Raw genomic sequence first — 15797 nt, 5'->3', positions numbered from 1 at the left:
CTTTTTTTCTTCGGTGTTAATTCCAACTTGGGTTTTAGATCAGCGACAGACGACTAATATGTGACGTTTTCATCATAAACGACCATATTTGTGTCTGTTAAAAACAGTAAAAAAAAAAAATTACATACCTATTGGAATAATTAGTATTTTAGGTGTTTATAATATTTCCTCGGTAACCACTGCGAAAACAATGTCTCTGTATAATTGAATGAGCCAATCGCAATAGGATGGATTTGTATTTAGTGCAAATTTCATACTTTTTGGGTTAAAAATTATCAGATGGTTTATGAATTACATACCGTTAAAATAGAGGTAAAAAAAAACAATATACTTTTGATTTTTGGATAGTATTAAATTGAAAATGACAAAATAAGTTTTACTCTATGCAAGTGTATTGTTCGTTAGTAATAGCTAAGAAACGTAATAAATTGACTACAGTCTTCTTTAACCTTAAAGCTGGTAGTCCAGCGTAAAAATTCTATTGTCAAAGATTTCGCCTTAATTTGATCATACTGCCCGAAATCTAAAAATCTAATTTTCATTAATGCTGGCAATTAGTAATTAAAAACAAAGTTTTATCTAGTATCGTCAAAAAGTATAAATAGTTAAAACAACCCACTGGGTCTGAAAAGAAGAGTAGGTTTTTATAAGTTACTCTTCCTACATAATAATAAGCATAACTTGCTATAGCCTATAACTTGGTGACAAACGGTCGGATCAATTTGAAATGTTTATAGAACATTAAATATGCATGCCTTAATGTATACATGATCTTAAATTTTTTAGGCGCAATTTTAGGATTTTAGAGATGAAAGTTAGTAAAATATATACAACAAAGTATAATTATTGTACAAATAGTATACATCAACATATCATTGTAAACATGTCTTCGAGTATTAGTCATTACATTGTCTTGAAAATCATTCTGATTTAGTTTATCAGATATATTTAACAATGATTCGGAAATACCTTTTACATCGTTTAGTTATTGTTAGTTAATACATGGTCGGTTTACAAGAGTTTGTTTACATTTACAATATTTAACTTATCCGTATAATTAGTATTATTAGTGTTAATTTGTGCTACAAAATAATTGCTATTCTCATTATATTGAGAATCAACACATCCTGGCTGGAATATGCTTTACAAATAATGGGTAGGTACGTTTATTAAACCTGCCCCGTGGATAACTAGTTTCAATGTTATCGTTACAAGTCAATAAAATATTTTCTTCCTTGATAGTGTATAACCAAGAATTGAAAATATTGTGTCTGATTCAAAATATTTAATCTTACAATCAAGAGGTAATTTAAGGGGTTGAAAAAACAATTCATTTTCACAAATTGGTTACATTGATTTAGGGTGTAACGATTGAGGTATTGTGGGCATAAGATAAAGTTTTTAGTACGTTTACACTGTAATATCTGTAGGTTGCTAAAAGTTGTATAATAGTCTTTACTTTTGCTAACAGCAATATAGTCATAATGGGATTCAATGAAAATATATTTATCATTTGTAACATGTCTTGGTCAAAGGTCTTAGTCATTAGATTATTTATAAATTTAGTTCAATTTGGTTTACAATCGGTGTATCAATTACAAAAACAATAGTTTGGTGTTAAAATACTTAAATGAATTTGTCCTACCTGTGCGGTATGTACTAAATCAGACAACAGGTTTTTATCAGAATCGTATTGATCGGTTAAAGCATTTAATAATAGAAATTGTTGGGTAACAGCAATGCCTACTTCATAATTTGTTTAGCTAAACTGGTCAAGCTTTGATTAATTCTATCAACTGCATAGGAATTATTATTTGAGTATTGTCCTTAAGATTTTTAGGTAATGTATGTAAGGATGTCATATCAGATATCTAATTATCGATTTTCTCAGTTATGTATATTTTGTGTGTGACCCAGGTTCGTATCAGAACACATAGCATCATATACAAATAGTGTCTATAAATAATTAATAGTTGCCGTTGCTTAATTACTAATATTTTACCTACTATTATTTAATTTAAGTGTTCGCATTACACTTATCAATATATTTACTACTTTATAGGACAGCTTAATGACTATTAATTATTTTATTACTATTATTTAAAGGACACGTATCTAATTACCTATCTAACAATTAAAACTTTACGCTTAATGTAGTAAACCAATAATTTAGCACAACACAAATTTTGATTGAAAATAACTACACTGAAAAAAAAATGTATTCTACTTATAAACTTTCACTCTAACTAAATATTGTTTCTAATTTTTAATTTGTTTATTTATAATTGTGTTATAATTTTTTAGAACTAGACTTAATGGTCTAGTAAGTGTTTATTTATTAAGCAATTTTGTTCTTTTTGTTAACTTTATTTATATGGGTACAATTGAATTAATTAAATTAATGTGTTAACTTATATATTCTTACTATAGGAATAATTTATAATTAATTTAAATCTATTGGATATTTACAATATTTGTACTCGTTATTTTTTTACTTTTATATTCCTATTCAAAGTATTTGTACTTATACGTGTTCTCGCTAGAAGTGGAACTACAAGTACATGTAATTGTACTTGCAATTACTTTTGAAGTACTCGAGTCTCTTAACTCACTGCATTTGCTTTCCCGACCTTTTACTGATGTTCCAGAAGTGGAACTTTCATACTTTTACTTAAGTACTTAAGTACAAATGTACTTAATTACTTCCAACTCTGCTCCAGAGACGAGTACTCTTTTTTCAGGGTTTAGGTTCATGAAATTCCAGGTCGATGACGAAGAAGTAAGATTTTTGAAAGTTGTCCAACTTCCCTGTTTGCTAAATACTCTAGGATTGTTTAAAATATAACATTCAATGTTTGTTTCTTTGTTGTATTTTACGTTTATTGTCTATATTTTTAATATACAGTCTGTATCATAATTTTGTATTTTAATGTATTCTCTATTTGTTTTCAAAGTAGAAAATAAAAAGGAAATCGAATTTTTTTTTCTTTTCGTTGTAGGAAGTGAGTATTAGCCTTTAATGTTTGTTTGTTTTTTTTTTACCCCGGTTAGTTCCAGTGGCCACAGTTTCTCGAGTTAGTCTTACCTTGGTTTAGAGTTGTTAGCAAGCTGTCTCTAACCGTCCACCTACACTTGCATTGTAATAATATAACCTACGGTAATAGGATATCGTAATTAATGTAGTCGACACCACGTTGGTTATGTTAAATAGTTTATTAATTTAACAAATTTATAATAAAAGTTAACCCCGTGTTTTCTTAATACTATATTTCCCCTTAAACTTAAAACATTATTTATTTATTTTAATAACAAAAATATATACTAAAATTCTACTTCACCAAAAACACAGCCCTTATTTTTTCCATTATAACTTCCTTTTATTTATATGTATCGAGGTAAGATTCTATTTTGTCAAGTCCGGTGCGTAAAACAAGTGATTGAATATGCACACTGTTAAAGCTGCGTCAAAAGTTGGGTCATGAGCTTCCGAGTCGTATGTCGTTTGGTACAAATGAGTTAGTGACCGTCCGTTAAGTTTAATAAATCACCGTTGTTGTCTGCGGGTCCCAGTATCGCTGAGCATATTGGTATTTTGTTGAGGAAGGAGTTAAGAATTATGTGACAATTCCCATTGTTGCGTTTGGATGCTTTTAGGTTTTTAGCATGTTAGTGTTCAGTTAAGTTGGTATTCAGTGTTCAATGTGTTATAATCGGTTGCTGTGGCAATATCTAATTGTCGGAGTAATGATTGTTGGTGGGTTAGCTGTTGTGCAAGGTATGATTTAACAAAACGTCTGAAGTGGTGACTATAGTGCCTAGCATGAAGTTTTTACGACGTCCACCTTAGTGTTTCCATTTCTTGTAAGCACCGGTTGCATCACCAGTTGAACGGATTTTTTTCTTAATTTTCATGTTCAAACTGTAAATCCAAAATAAAATCACACATTAAAAAAAAAAAAATACAATCAGTTAAAAATAACAGGGGATGGTGGCTGTGATATACTATTTATTAAATTTACAATTCATTTTTTGACTAACTGGTTAGTAACCATTTTGAAAAATTAAATTAAATCTTTAAAATCAAATTTTGTATTGATTTTGTTTTTTGGGGAGTTTTGTTTGGGCGAATTTAACGGTGGTTAACGTTATCTCTCTTACTATTGTATAAATATTTAATTTATTTTTCTTGATCCGAATGGCGTGATCACATGGATAAATGATCCGTCTAGAATTTTTTGCCTCTTAAAAAGAAGTTATTTTGGAGGTTTTTTAATTTTTTTATCATATGACATTTTGTAGAAAAGGACTAATAACAATTGTGGTTACAAGTTCATATATTACCGCAATATAAAATTACAATAATTAATATCCGTTTTACTGGACAATTGTCTCGTTTAAATATTAGATTAATTACATCCAATATAGTATTTTAAAACTTACTCAAAAACCTAATTTAATTTTATGTTAGCGGATAAATTAATTATCTAGTTGTTTATTCTGATGTACTAAGTAATTTGGGTATAAATTTATAAATTATAATAAGAAAATATACATTACATACTTTAAAATTGATTTTCCATCTCGACTGTTGTAAGTGCAGTCATTTGTCGACCTCGCGAAATTCAACAATGTACTGACGAAGATCCGCTTCAGCCGGATAATATGTTGTATGAGACAATCAGAATGTAAATAACAGTGTATATGTTTTGGATTTGTCACACAGCCTGCTTATGTGGGCTATGCCATTTTCTCGGACTCCCGGCTTCCAACACTACAAGAAAATTAATATAATGACAATTTGTTATTGTTTCCAAAGTGGACAAGCATTATATAGGTCTAGAAGTGCGCAATCAGAAGCAAGTTACTTTGTTGTATTTCTTTTTTTTTATATTTCTATAAATTGTATTATTATATTATACAAAATTACTACTAAGTTACATTGTTTTCAGATTTTCAGTTATTAATAATTAACTAGGTATAAATTATATGTATTTTGTTTGTATAAAACATTTTTTTTTAATATTGACAAGGTGGATCTGTCTGCTAACTGTTTTCTGTACAAGTTTTTTTGTTTCAATTGTAATATATTGGCTTATCTATAATTTAAGAGGCCGAGTGGAAAAGGCGGTATAACAGTGTGTAATATTTTCTGTCACCGGTTTGACACTTGTGTCAAACAAGCCACATCCGTGGCTCGTGTATTTGGAAAGCATTAAAATTAAAAATACTAAAAGGGCCTATCTCGTCGTAAAGTTTACTTTATGAATCTTTATCGCATCAACAAACTGAAAATATAGGTTTCCGGAGTCTAGCGAGTCTAGGAAACTAGATTGGAATACAGGTGCTTTACGGGATAATGCCAAGGGCTCCCCACTGCTTCTAGGGAATACGTAATCCGGGATTAACAGCCTCTGTGAAACGATCAAATCGTCTCCTATCGGCAGATGGGTGCGCACTTGAAACTGGCAATCCTAGCCGCACGTAAGCAAATTACTTAGGTAAGTTACAAAATTACTTTAATCAAACGCAGGCTGTTTCTTCTTGATGCACTCCAACTTGGATGTATTGTGAACAATTCGTGGTACTACATGATTATTATGTACAGTGGTAAGATAAAATACACATTGAAACACTTATGCTGTCCGTCTCGTGTTGTGTTAATGTCGAATCGACGGTAGTTTTAAGTTTATGATTTAGAGAGAAAAGAAAAAAATCAATTGACAAAAGTCTATCGTCCGCCGGTTTGTTATTATTGCGGAATGCAAGCCGTTTGGTGAATATTCAAATTGTCAAAGAATCGCGATTGGCGTCTGTCGCGTTCGATAAAAATCCGTGGTAACCGTTGCGGTCGTTTAGCGGTTACTATAACGCGGTTACCTCCGAACGGGGGCCCCGTCAGGACTTGAATATTAAAATTTTTTTTTTGTAATTTATCCGAAACGGCGCTTCTCCGGTTCTGTCACATTACTAACGGGGTAGGTATTTTATATCATATTCGGTACTATTACAATACTCGACTTTTGCTTTGCGGTGAGCGTTGTCCAGGAGCTGCCGCAGCTACACCCGTGTTTACCTCCAAGCGAACCGCTTATCGGTAGCCACGGTCGAGTGCAGCTGATAACGTTGTTGCGACACGTCATCAGCTGACCAACACCGACACACACGCACATCTCGGCGAGACTGCCAAGACGGTACAACGCCAAGTCTTAACGAACGCTCAACCTGCGCCGGAACAGATTATTCGCCGTCTGAACTCTCTCTTCGGCGCGTTGCACTTGCGAATGGTAGTGTTGCCCAGCTTATACGTTTAAAATATGTTTTTTTAAGTGATTTTTTCAACATTTTCGGTGTCGACCACCGCCTACTACTACTACTACTACCACCGCGAAGGGAGTTTACCTGCCTACCTTTCCGGTAAGGTAATAATATTCAAACAGTCCGTCCCAAGCTTGCAGTCGTTGCCGCCGAGTACTATGTCCAGCTGAATCGAGCCGACCGACCGACCGTTTTTCGTTTAGCGTACTTGTCGATAAAATGAGTGCGGCCGCCGTGGGTTTTGCCCTGGTCATCACCAGTGTGTTCAGCTTTGCTTTTTTCTATCTCATGAAGTATGCCTTCCACACCACGTCTTCTTCCCGCCGATTGTCGACAAAATCGAGTAAATCGGCCAAGCAAAGCTCCGCCACCGCAGTGGCCTCTAAACGCGTTTCGCGTACGGGCAACAGGCTAACGTCGACGACGGTCAAGAAGTCCGCCACTTTGGTGCCGGAATCCAAACGAGGAATCGTCCAAAAAACAGACGTAAGTTTGCCAAATTTTTATACATTGGCTGTTGACTATATATTAATAGGTTTTTTTTTTTTTTTTTATAATTCAGCGAAAATTGAAACCGAAAATCAATAATGAAAAATCCAAAATCTCAAAGCCAACAGTAGAGCCGATTCAAGAAAAACTACCCGAAGAAGTCGACGAGCGACCAGTGGCAAAGCCTTCGAAACCTTTGAAACCCGTAAAAGAAACTCTAGTTGTTGAAGAACCGCCAAAAGTACTTGCCAAACCTGTTAATACTATTCCTAACAATTCTGTTGTTAGTAATAGTACTAACAATAGTAATATCGCTACGCCGGCGGAAGTGGTGGTTCCAAAACAAAATCACGCAATGAAGACTTCTCCAAACGCCGCAGAAAAAAAAATTAAACCATCTGAAATAAACGCCAAAAAGAACAAAAATAATGACATCCGACCACAAACTAAACAGAACAATAAACCGTCTTCTAAACTACGAGATTTTGATTTTGACAACTTTGATGTTGACGATGGCAGTCGTATGATTACAAAGTTAATTGAAAAATGTGACCTATCTCGCGATCAAACACAATACATATTGGATACGTTACTGAACAAACAACAATCGCTGAACAATAATTCAAACGGCACAACTACTGAATGGGTTAAGGTAAATAATATTTGACAAAAATACGTTAGTCAATTTACACACCATTTTGATGAAATTGTAAAAAAAATAAAACAAAAAATGTCTTTTTATTTTATAGCCTAGCGATTCTGCGGAAAAGAAATTAAAAAAGAGATTGCAAGAAACTGAAATTCAACTGAAACACTTGGAAGAACAATTGGCCGGAGCTCACGGAAAAGCTCGTGACCATCGAACCGAATTGAATACTCAAATAACGCGTGCTAAGCATTTTGAAAATAAGTTAGCCGAAATGCAAGCTCTTAGAAATCAAGAAGTAAGAGAAAGGTCGGCTGCCGTCGCCGAGTTGTCCAAGTATAAAAACGTATGTGCTAGTTGTAAAATTAACAACAATTAATTATAATATAGCATAAAAATATATCTTAGAAATTCAGAATTCTTTTCATAATAATAATTATTACTTTCACAGAACACTGCAAGTTTAGAATCGCAATTAGAAGCATTGAGAACAACATTAGCTCAGCAACAGCAACAAAACTTGGATCAAATGGCTGAAAAGGAATCGACAATCGTACAATTACGTTCGGAAATAAAAGAGGTATTATAAATAATTTTAAGGTCTAGAATTTAAAGTTAAAAAAACAAAAGAATATTTTTACAAGAATAAAGTAATTGTTAAACCTTTTGTGTAATTTCCCTAAGAATAATATTAACAGACCACGATTTTTATGTTGATAGCCATTAAAAAATGTATATTAATTCAATTTTTTTTTTAGTTACAAGAGCAGTTAGCTGCTAAAATTGAATCCAACAAAGTAATTCCTAACACAGCCTCTACATTGGAAAATGAAAATACAGCGGATGCGGTAATTGAAAGACCAGCGGTTGAAGGACGAGAATACGTACCCGGAGAACCTGATGTAGTGGATGCGTCCAGCGGTGCAGTTATTGTAGACTCGGCAGAGTCCGAAGCCATCAAAAAGGACAACGCCGAGCTCAAACGGCGCTGTGACGATTTGTAATAATTGTTTTTACTATTATACACAACATTGATGGTTATTGATATACATTTTTATGTTATAATTTTCAGGCAAGGCGAAGTAGACGACAAAGAAAAACAGTTGAAAGAATTGACAAACAAACTACACGAGTTGACTACAAACGCGGCTAATACCGAACAAAAATATCGCACAGAAATCGAATCAATAAAATCCGAGAAGCGGACACACGAGGAAAAGAATAAGGTATATCTTTTTGTAACAAATATATATATATATATATATATATATATATATATATATGTATATGTATATATTTTTTTGTCCTGTTAAAACTAACAATTGTGAATATAAAATAGGAATTAAGAACAAAGAACTTCAAAGTCCTCGAGGCGTTGAAACAAACGGAGCGGGCTCTCGAAGCAAGAATTAAATCTGTGAGAATTCTTTTTACTTTCAAAGAGTTCAATGTCACTCAAGTTAAATATTTTTAAATAAATTGTTGTAATATTTTATGCAGGAACAAGATGAGAAACGCCGCGACAATTCCAAGGCCAACGTCAAGCGTGCCCGTCAGTTGTTGCGCCGCCAGTTGCTACCACAAGAATCCGATTCGGACGAATCTTCCGACAAAGAACATTTGGCCGATGACGATGTTAGCGACGAAAAGTGGTCGCGAACGCTAGCCAACAAAGTTCGCAGGCACTACGAGAAACAGCTGCAACGTAGCCAAAAAAACAGTAGTCCCGTTACGAACCAACAGCACGCATTGGACCAACAAAACAGGCAAGAGATCGTGTTGAGTTTGGAACGTCAGAATGACAAATTACACCGAATGGTCACGCATTACAAAAGTATAATTTCCGACACGGTAAACACAAATTTCCTTTTTTTTTCAAATTTTTTTATGACAAACAGTTTGGTTGAATAAAGTGTTATAAAGTTATGTTTTATTATTGTTGGTTCATTATCAGGAAACTATGCTTAGCCAACTGCACAAACACGTGGAGAACGAAGAATCACGGTGGTGCGATCAGATATTGGAACTGCAACAGCAATTGGACCGAGCCAATAGTGAATTGCAGCAGAGGCGCAAGGTAAAAATACAATTTTTTTATAAAAAAAATCAAATCTAATCGATTCCCTCGGCTGTTTACATTATTATGTTTTCTACTGTGGACAGGATGAAGAGTCGTCGCCAAACACCACAATGAATTCTTCATCGTCGTCGTCGTAACATTGCCATTACCAAATTGTATTTATTTAAAGACACCCGCAGTACAATCTGTGCGGCGTCTGCGTTATCTCCGTCCGAATAACAAAATATCGATTGCCTTTCGGCAATCAAAATGCGTGAAGATAAAATTTATCGACAATAAAACATATTATTAATTATAATATTAATTTTAAAACGGCAAACCGCGGGTTTGAATTTTTTTTTTTTTAATCATCGTTTTTTACGACAATAAAATTGTAAAAAAAAAAAAAAAAAAGAATTCCTATAAAATTAATCGTACTGTTCGTGCGGTGGTTGAGAAGTAGTACTTACATTGTTAAAAGAAAAAGAAAAAATGGTACTTACAATTGAAAATAATATCGTTTACACAATTACTTTTATTACCTTATTATTATTATTATTATTATAATTTTTTTTTTTATTGGGCAAAAGCTAATATCAGGGAATTTTTTTTTTTATGAAGTTCTCAACATGTATTCATAATAAATAATATTTCACACAATTACTATTACTATTACTATTATCATTGTCATCCTTGTTTTTATACTTGCTAAATAATTAATTTATTATTTATACACGGCAATTATGGCCGTGCCATGTATCCAATATTATCTTTACACTTAATATACATATATATTTTTTTTTTTTTATAATTGATTATAAGCGTGTACATATATTATATTTATTATTACTATTTATTATACGTACCTATTTATTAATTAACAGCCGGTGGAGTTTTTATTTTACTTTTTAACGCCATCGTAAAATCTAATTGTTCCGTTCGTACAATATGTGACTGGAAGTTATATCGTTATAATAATTGTGCAATAACAATATATATTTTGTTCAATCGAAATAAAACAATTGGTAAATCATAAAAAATATTATCGCCTATTCGTAAAAGTATGTTTTTTAAATATTATGTCTTTCGTTATTCGCATGACTCAATTATTGTGTGACCGTATTCGGTACTTTTACCTAATGTACTTAAAAGAATATTATTGTATAGAGTATTTCAATGGCAATAAAGATCAATTTTTACCGAGACACAATTTATTAAACATAATTACTTAGTTGTAATAGTTGGTTCCAATATAATTTATATTTTCCTTTACTAATAATAACGATTTGTCAATTTATTTGAGTGTAATAAACACAAGTATGATTCACTATGTTTGTTAACCAGTTAAATAACGGTGGAAAAATTAAAATATTTTCTTTACTGTGCTAAAGGTCTTAAGAATATTAGACTCAACGTAGGTTAGGTGAAAAATCTATAAGCAAATGTTGTTTTATTGAGAGAAAAATTTTAAAAATCTGATAACGCGACTATAAACGCTATTTTGCTTGTACAACAGTTTTTTTTTTATTGACACTTACTTATTTTTTATCATCTACCAACTCGCATGGAAGCACATAATATTTTTAGCAGTTATTTTATTACTCTGGGTCATAAAAGTTAAAGCCACCTGTGCCCACACTATGCTCAGTCACCAATGTGCTAGATTTTTTTTTTTTTTTTTAATTTAATACTTTCGTCGTGTTAAATGTTGCTTAACAAAAAATATTCAACGATAACGTTTTCGCAATGTACATAATATTATTTTGATGCCCAAAACTAATTTTGCCAAACGAATACCTATAATTATTATTATACATTAGGTTAAATATTTCATTTAATGCATTAAGCTTGATTTTTTAGCTTTGGTTTGTCAAAAAATACATTTTGACAGTGTTTAAATCAATATAACATGATATGCTGGCTAACGGAATGTATATTAATTAAGTATACCAGGAATAATAATTCAGCATTTTCTGCATTGTTATCTAGCAAATATAAATACTTTTATAATATTACAACCTAAATAAATGAGGTAGTAAATAAATAGTAATGACTATTACTGAAAAACATTTATGTAACTTTTGGCGTTACTCCTTGTGGTAATTGTAAAAATATAAAATATATTTTGTCACTTGAATATTTTTAATTCCACCATGAATAGGTATTATGTGTAATGGGCGGGTCTGATCTGCTGATTTGTTTGTCTCCTATAGGTTATCCAGAAAGTATTGATTTCCCCTTAACCGTCATACCATCCCCACTCCTACACTTATCCCTATTTCATCCCTCACCGTTCCCCCCTCTCCCAAAAGCATTTCTCACATAAGGGAAAATCAATAATTCCTGGATAACCTATAGGAGACAAACAAATCAGCTGATCGCAAAGACATGTTTATGAAATATGATTGAAATGTAAATACTGGAAAGATTGCAAGGGAAAAATTGGAGCAATGTTTTTAATGGTGTTATTAATATTTATGTATTAACTAAAAACTTAGAATAAATTTGAGCATTTTCGTACTTGGACGTGGTTTCTTCTGGACACGTTTACCTAGACTCGTTCTTAAATTTTGTTGTTTTTGTTTAAACAACAGACAGTTAGTCTAATTTACAATGCGAATAACAGATATCAAATAGATACAATATAGAGATAAAAAAAAATATGTTTGCTATATTATAACAAACATATTTTTCTATACACAATTATTATAAGATTACAACTATAACTATTATAACTATTAAATTGATATAATAAAAATAAGAATATATACACTAGGTATGTATACATTTATCGTTTAAAAAATTCTACAGCATATACATGCAATATAGTTTTGGGAATAATGAGAAATATAAAATAAAGTCTTTGCTCCTGATATCATGGTTATTTATTTTAAAGGAAAATATGTTGGATAGTAAGGGAGGAGTGACCAATATAAAATATTATTACTAAGTAATTTTAATAGAAATCTCATATGGTGAAAGTTTCTTCCTATTTGAAGGTCTTAAATTTAAATAATTAATAATACCTCCTTAGTCAGAGTGTCTATATAAATTGCATTTAAAACGAAGAAAATTATTTTGATGTTTTTCAATTTGATTACTTATAGTGCTCTACGTGGTGTATGTTTCCCATTTATAATAATTGAAGCATATTCCAGCTGGGAGCGAATAATAGAAGAGAAACGACATTTTAATGCGAAAGGATTAAGATAATCAAGGGAGTTTTTTTTTTAATTGTGTAATACATGGAGATCAAATAAAAGTTGATTTTTAATTTGGATAAAGTATAATCAAAGGAAATAAAATTGAGCTTTTTATAAAATGAGATGCTTTGACATTTATTTATATTAATGTAACTATACCATATTTTTATATACACCAATAGTATAAACTATTTAAATTGTTCATGTACAAGTTCAGCATCTATTTTTGCATCTTCAGCTACCAAAATAATATTAGAATATTTAATGGAAAAAAAAAACAATATCATCAATAAATAACTTGAATAATAATGGAGAGAGTTGATCGCCTTGTGGCACTCCTGAAATTATGTATTTTTTTTTAAATATTCGCCAAATGGTATTTTCTAATGGTGTTATAAGCAATTGTAAATATACAACAAATTAACTGAAAAAAATTAAAAATATATAAATTTACATATTTAATATTTAAGTGGTAACGAATGGGGTGGCCTTAATATGAATTATATAACATAATGTAAATTACTGAGATATATTTTAATATTTAAACATTTTTTGACAGTTCATTTTTTAATCACTTATTGGTATAAAAACATTTCTTGCGACACTTATAACTACAGCTCGGATGTTAATGACCATAAATGTGTTAAAATATGTATTTCTAAGTATAAAAATATGCATTAATATGCCTTTATCGAGTTCTACTAAAAAAATTTAGCCCAGTTTTCAAATAGCTGACTTGAACATAATATAAAAAAACATTTTACAAAGGTTAATTATTTAAAATGGATAACATTGAATTACAAAAATTATTTTGGTAATGTTTTCAAATTTGGTGCAATGGTGATTATTTTAGAAATTTAAGCAATATTTTATACGACCAGAATTTTTGTTTATTACTTTTCTCATATTGTGTATAATTTTCTCAATATAAGTTGCTGATTTGAAAACTAGTCTTTAAGAATCGAATTTATATCGTATTTTAGTGTAACTCTGATTTCACTAAAAATAAAATATGAAAAGTCATAACCATCCGAGCTTTACCTATAACATATTAGTTAGGCAACAATATATGTAATACTCACAGCGTTTGGGATTTTTCAAAGTCTGACTGACGAAACCGACGACATGCCGTGTAATATATTAAAGTGAATTTTTCGTCATGGTCATTAAATAGTAATTAGCAAAAAAAGACTCATAAAGTTATAACGGATACATTGAAAGCGAATAATAATAATAATAATTTGTCCCTGGACCGTTTGACGTTTGACGGGCACCTACCTATAATAATTTCCAGTGAACGTTCTCCGGTCAAAAAAACATAATGCCTCGCCGTTGAACTTTTACCGCGTTGCAAATGTGAAAAGTCGTCCGGTCACTTGTTGGTTAACCAACTGTTACCGTTCACTTTGCAATATCATATATATATATACCACTTACCAACCGCGCTTTACCTGTGAAATAATATTGAAAACATTATTTTGCTCGAGGTGTCGGCCATTATAATGCGAAAAAAGTACATACACGGCCGACCTTGTGTGAATGGTGATAATTTAAAGTCATAGTATATTAAAAAAATATTAATAATATATTATACCTACCTACAACGGGAAAATGTCTTAACACGACCGGACTGACAAGAGCTGGGAGATTTATTCTTATATATTTTAGGGAATTTGAATTTTGCCTAAGGATATAGATGTTTTAAGTCATTTCCTACGGATATCATCCTAAAATATTTGTAATTAATATTTACTCCGTTGTAAAATCTATCTTTTGTTATGTTTGCTATAGATAACTGTTATCAATAGGACTCCGACAAACGGCATAATACAAATAATATAATCACACGTGTGTGTCGTAGACTATTCAGATTTAAAGGTAACGACAGAATAATATATAATTATACTTAATTATATATTATATTTTGTGCTACTGCACAAAACCTACAAACAAAATATATACATATATATTTAGGGATATTGTAACATATCTTGGGAATTTTTGGCAATTTGACTTCATCCTAGTTGGCAACACTGGATTTTGCTCTACTTGCGACAGGCAACATCCAACAGTTTTCGATTTGGAAAAAGACGTCTCGTGGAATTTATTTTTCTGTAAGTATACCTAAGTATTACAATTTTCTACTTTTCAATTAATTCCCTACCCCCCCCCCTTTAAAAACATCGAGTACTTACAGAGTATCGAATGTACAAATGTGTTCCAATTATAGCAAAGTATTTGAAAATGTTTATTGACAATTTTAAGGGATGAACGTCGTTTTCAAATTCAAATTACTTTATCAGGTAATGAAAAATAATAATTAAATTTAAATTTTAAATGTCTCGTGTGATTACGTTGGTTGTCTCGGAAATGCATACTTCTGTACCTGATTTGTCCCTGGCAAAAAGGCTCAGTCCATTTTTTTTATTAAAATTAAGGTTATGATAGTTTCTTGTGTTTTCAGCGTACAATTTTGTCGCTTAACGATTTGTCTTGTTTCAATAATACTCATACTTATTATTAAGGTATCACAGAGTTTGATTTGAAATAAACCTCAACAATTTAACTTAATACGAATTTATTTATAGCTATTTTAGTAAAACAAAATTAGACCAAAAAAAAAAAAAAATGGTTTTTCGCCTTTCTTGAAAAGGGTTTTTTTTTTATAAAAATTCACTTTGACTCTCATCTGCCTCTCGGGTGAAGGGTTTTTGGGAAAATTATTATAATATATTTTAATGAATTATTGTAATTTTTACTATTAAACAGTATAGTTGAGCACTTATTTTGACGCAGAGCTTTTTTAAGTCTGTACATTTTTTCAAACTAAAACAATTTTTTTGAGTAGCAATTTTGCAAATCACAAATTTATATATTGGTACTGGAGGGTGTAAAATTTAAAACAGTTAACCAACATTTACCCTTAAAATCAGAGGAAACAAAAAAAAACTATTTGTAGTGATATTAAGTTTCCGGCAATGCTTTGATTGCAATGAGCGATTGACATACATAAAAAATAATACTCTATTGGAAATGAATAAAGGTTATTTTATCGTTTCCGGGTTAATCAAACTGTGCCCACTCT

The 15797-nt window shown here is 31.2% G+C and overlaps 1 protein-coding gene and 1 long non-coding RNA gene across 2 annotated transcripts; one reads left to right on the top strand and one right to left on the bottom strand.

Annotated features, from left to right (window-relative positions):
- Positions 1-2369: 2369 nt before the first annotated feature.
- On the bottom strand, positions 2370-5893 carry LOC126836741 (uncharacterized). The gene is made up of 3 exons (XR_007685379.1): positions 5516-5893; positions 4562-4771; positions 2370-3919 (listed from the first exon to the last, which is right to left on the bottom strand). It is a non-coding gene; the product is annotated as an uncharacterized LOC126836741 (long non-coding RNA).
- Positions 5894-6155: 262 nt separating this feature from the next.
- LOC126836740 (uncharacterized) lies at positions 6156-9923 on the top strand. The gene is made up of 10 exons (XM_050570364.1): positions 6156-6801; positions 6878-7456; positions 7554-7796; positions 7902-8030; positions 8209-8450; positions 8523-8676; positions 8790-8867; positions 8951-9301; positions 9405-9527; positions 9614-9923. Exons 1-10 carry the CDS (start codon positions 6535-6537, stop codon positions 9665-9667), a joined length of 2220 nt encoding a protein of 739 aa, XP_050426321.1. The 5' UTR covers positions 6156-6534; the 3' UTR covers positions 9668-9923.
- Positions 9924-15797: the final 5874 nt, after the last annotated feature.

Source organism: Adelges cooleyi, unplaced genomic scaffold (genome assembly GCF_023614345.1).
Source record: "Adelges cooleyi isolate 19-005CV unplaced genomic scaffold, UGA_ACOO_1.1 ACOO_flye_CR_arks_rails_tigmint_CR_PRNA_247, whole genome shotgun sequence".
Taxonomy (NCBI): Eukaryota; Metazoa; Arthropoda; class Insecta; order Hemiptera; family Adelgidae; genus Adelges; species Adelges cooleyi.
Note: the sequence above shows the minus strand (reverse complement) of the source record. Positions and strands in the feature narration are given on the sequence as shown.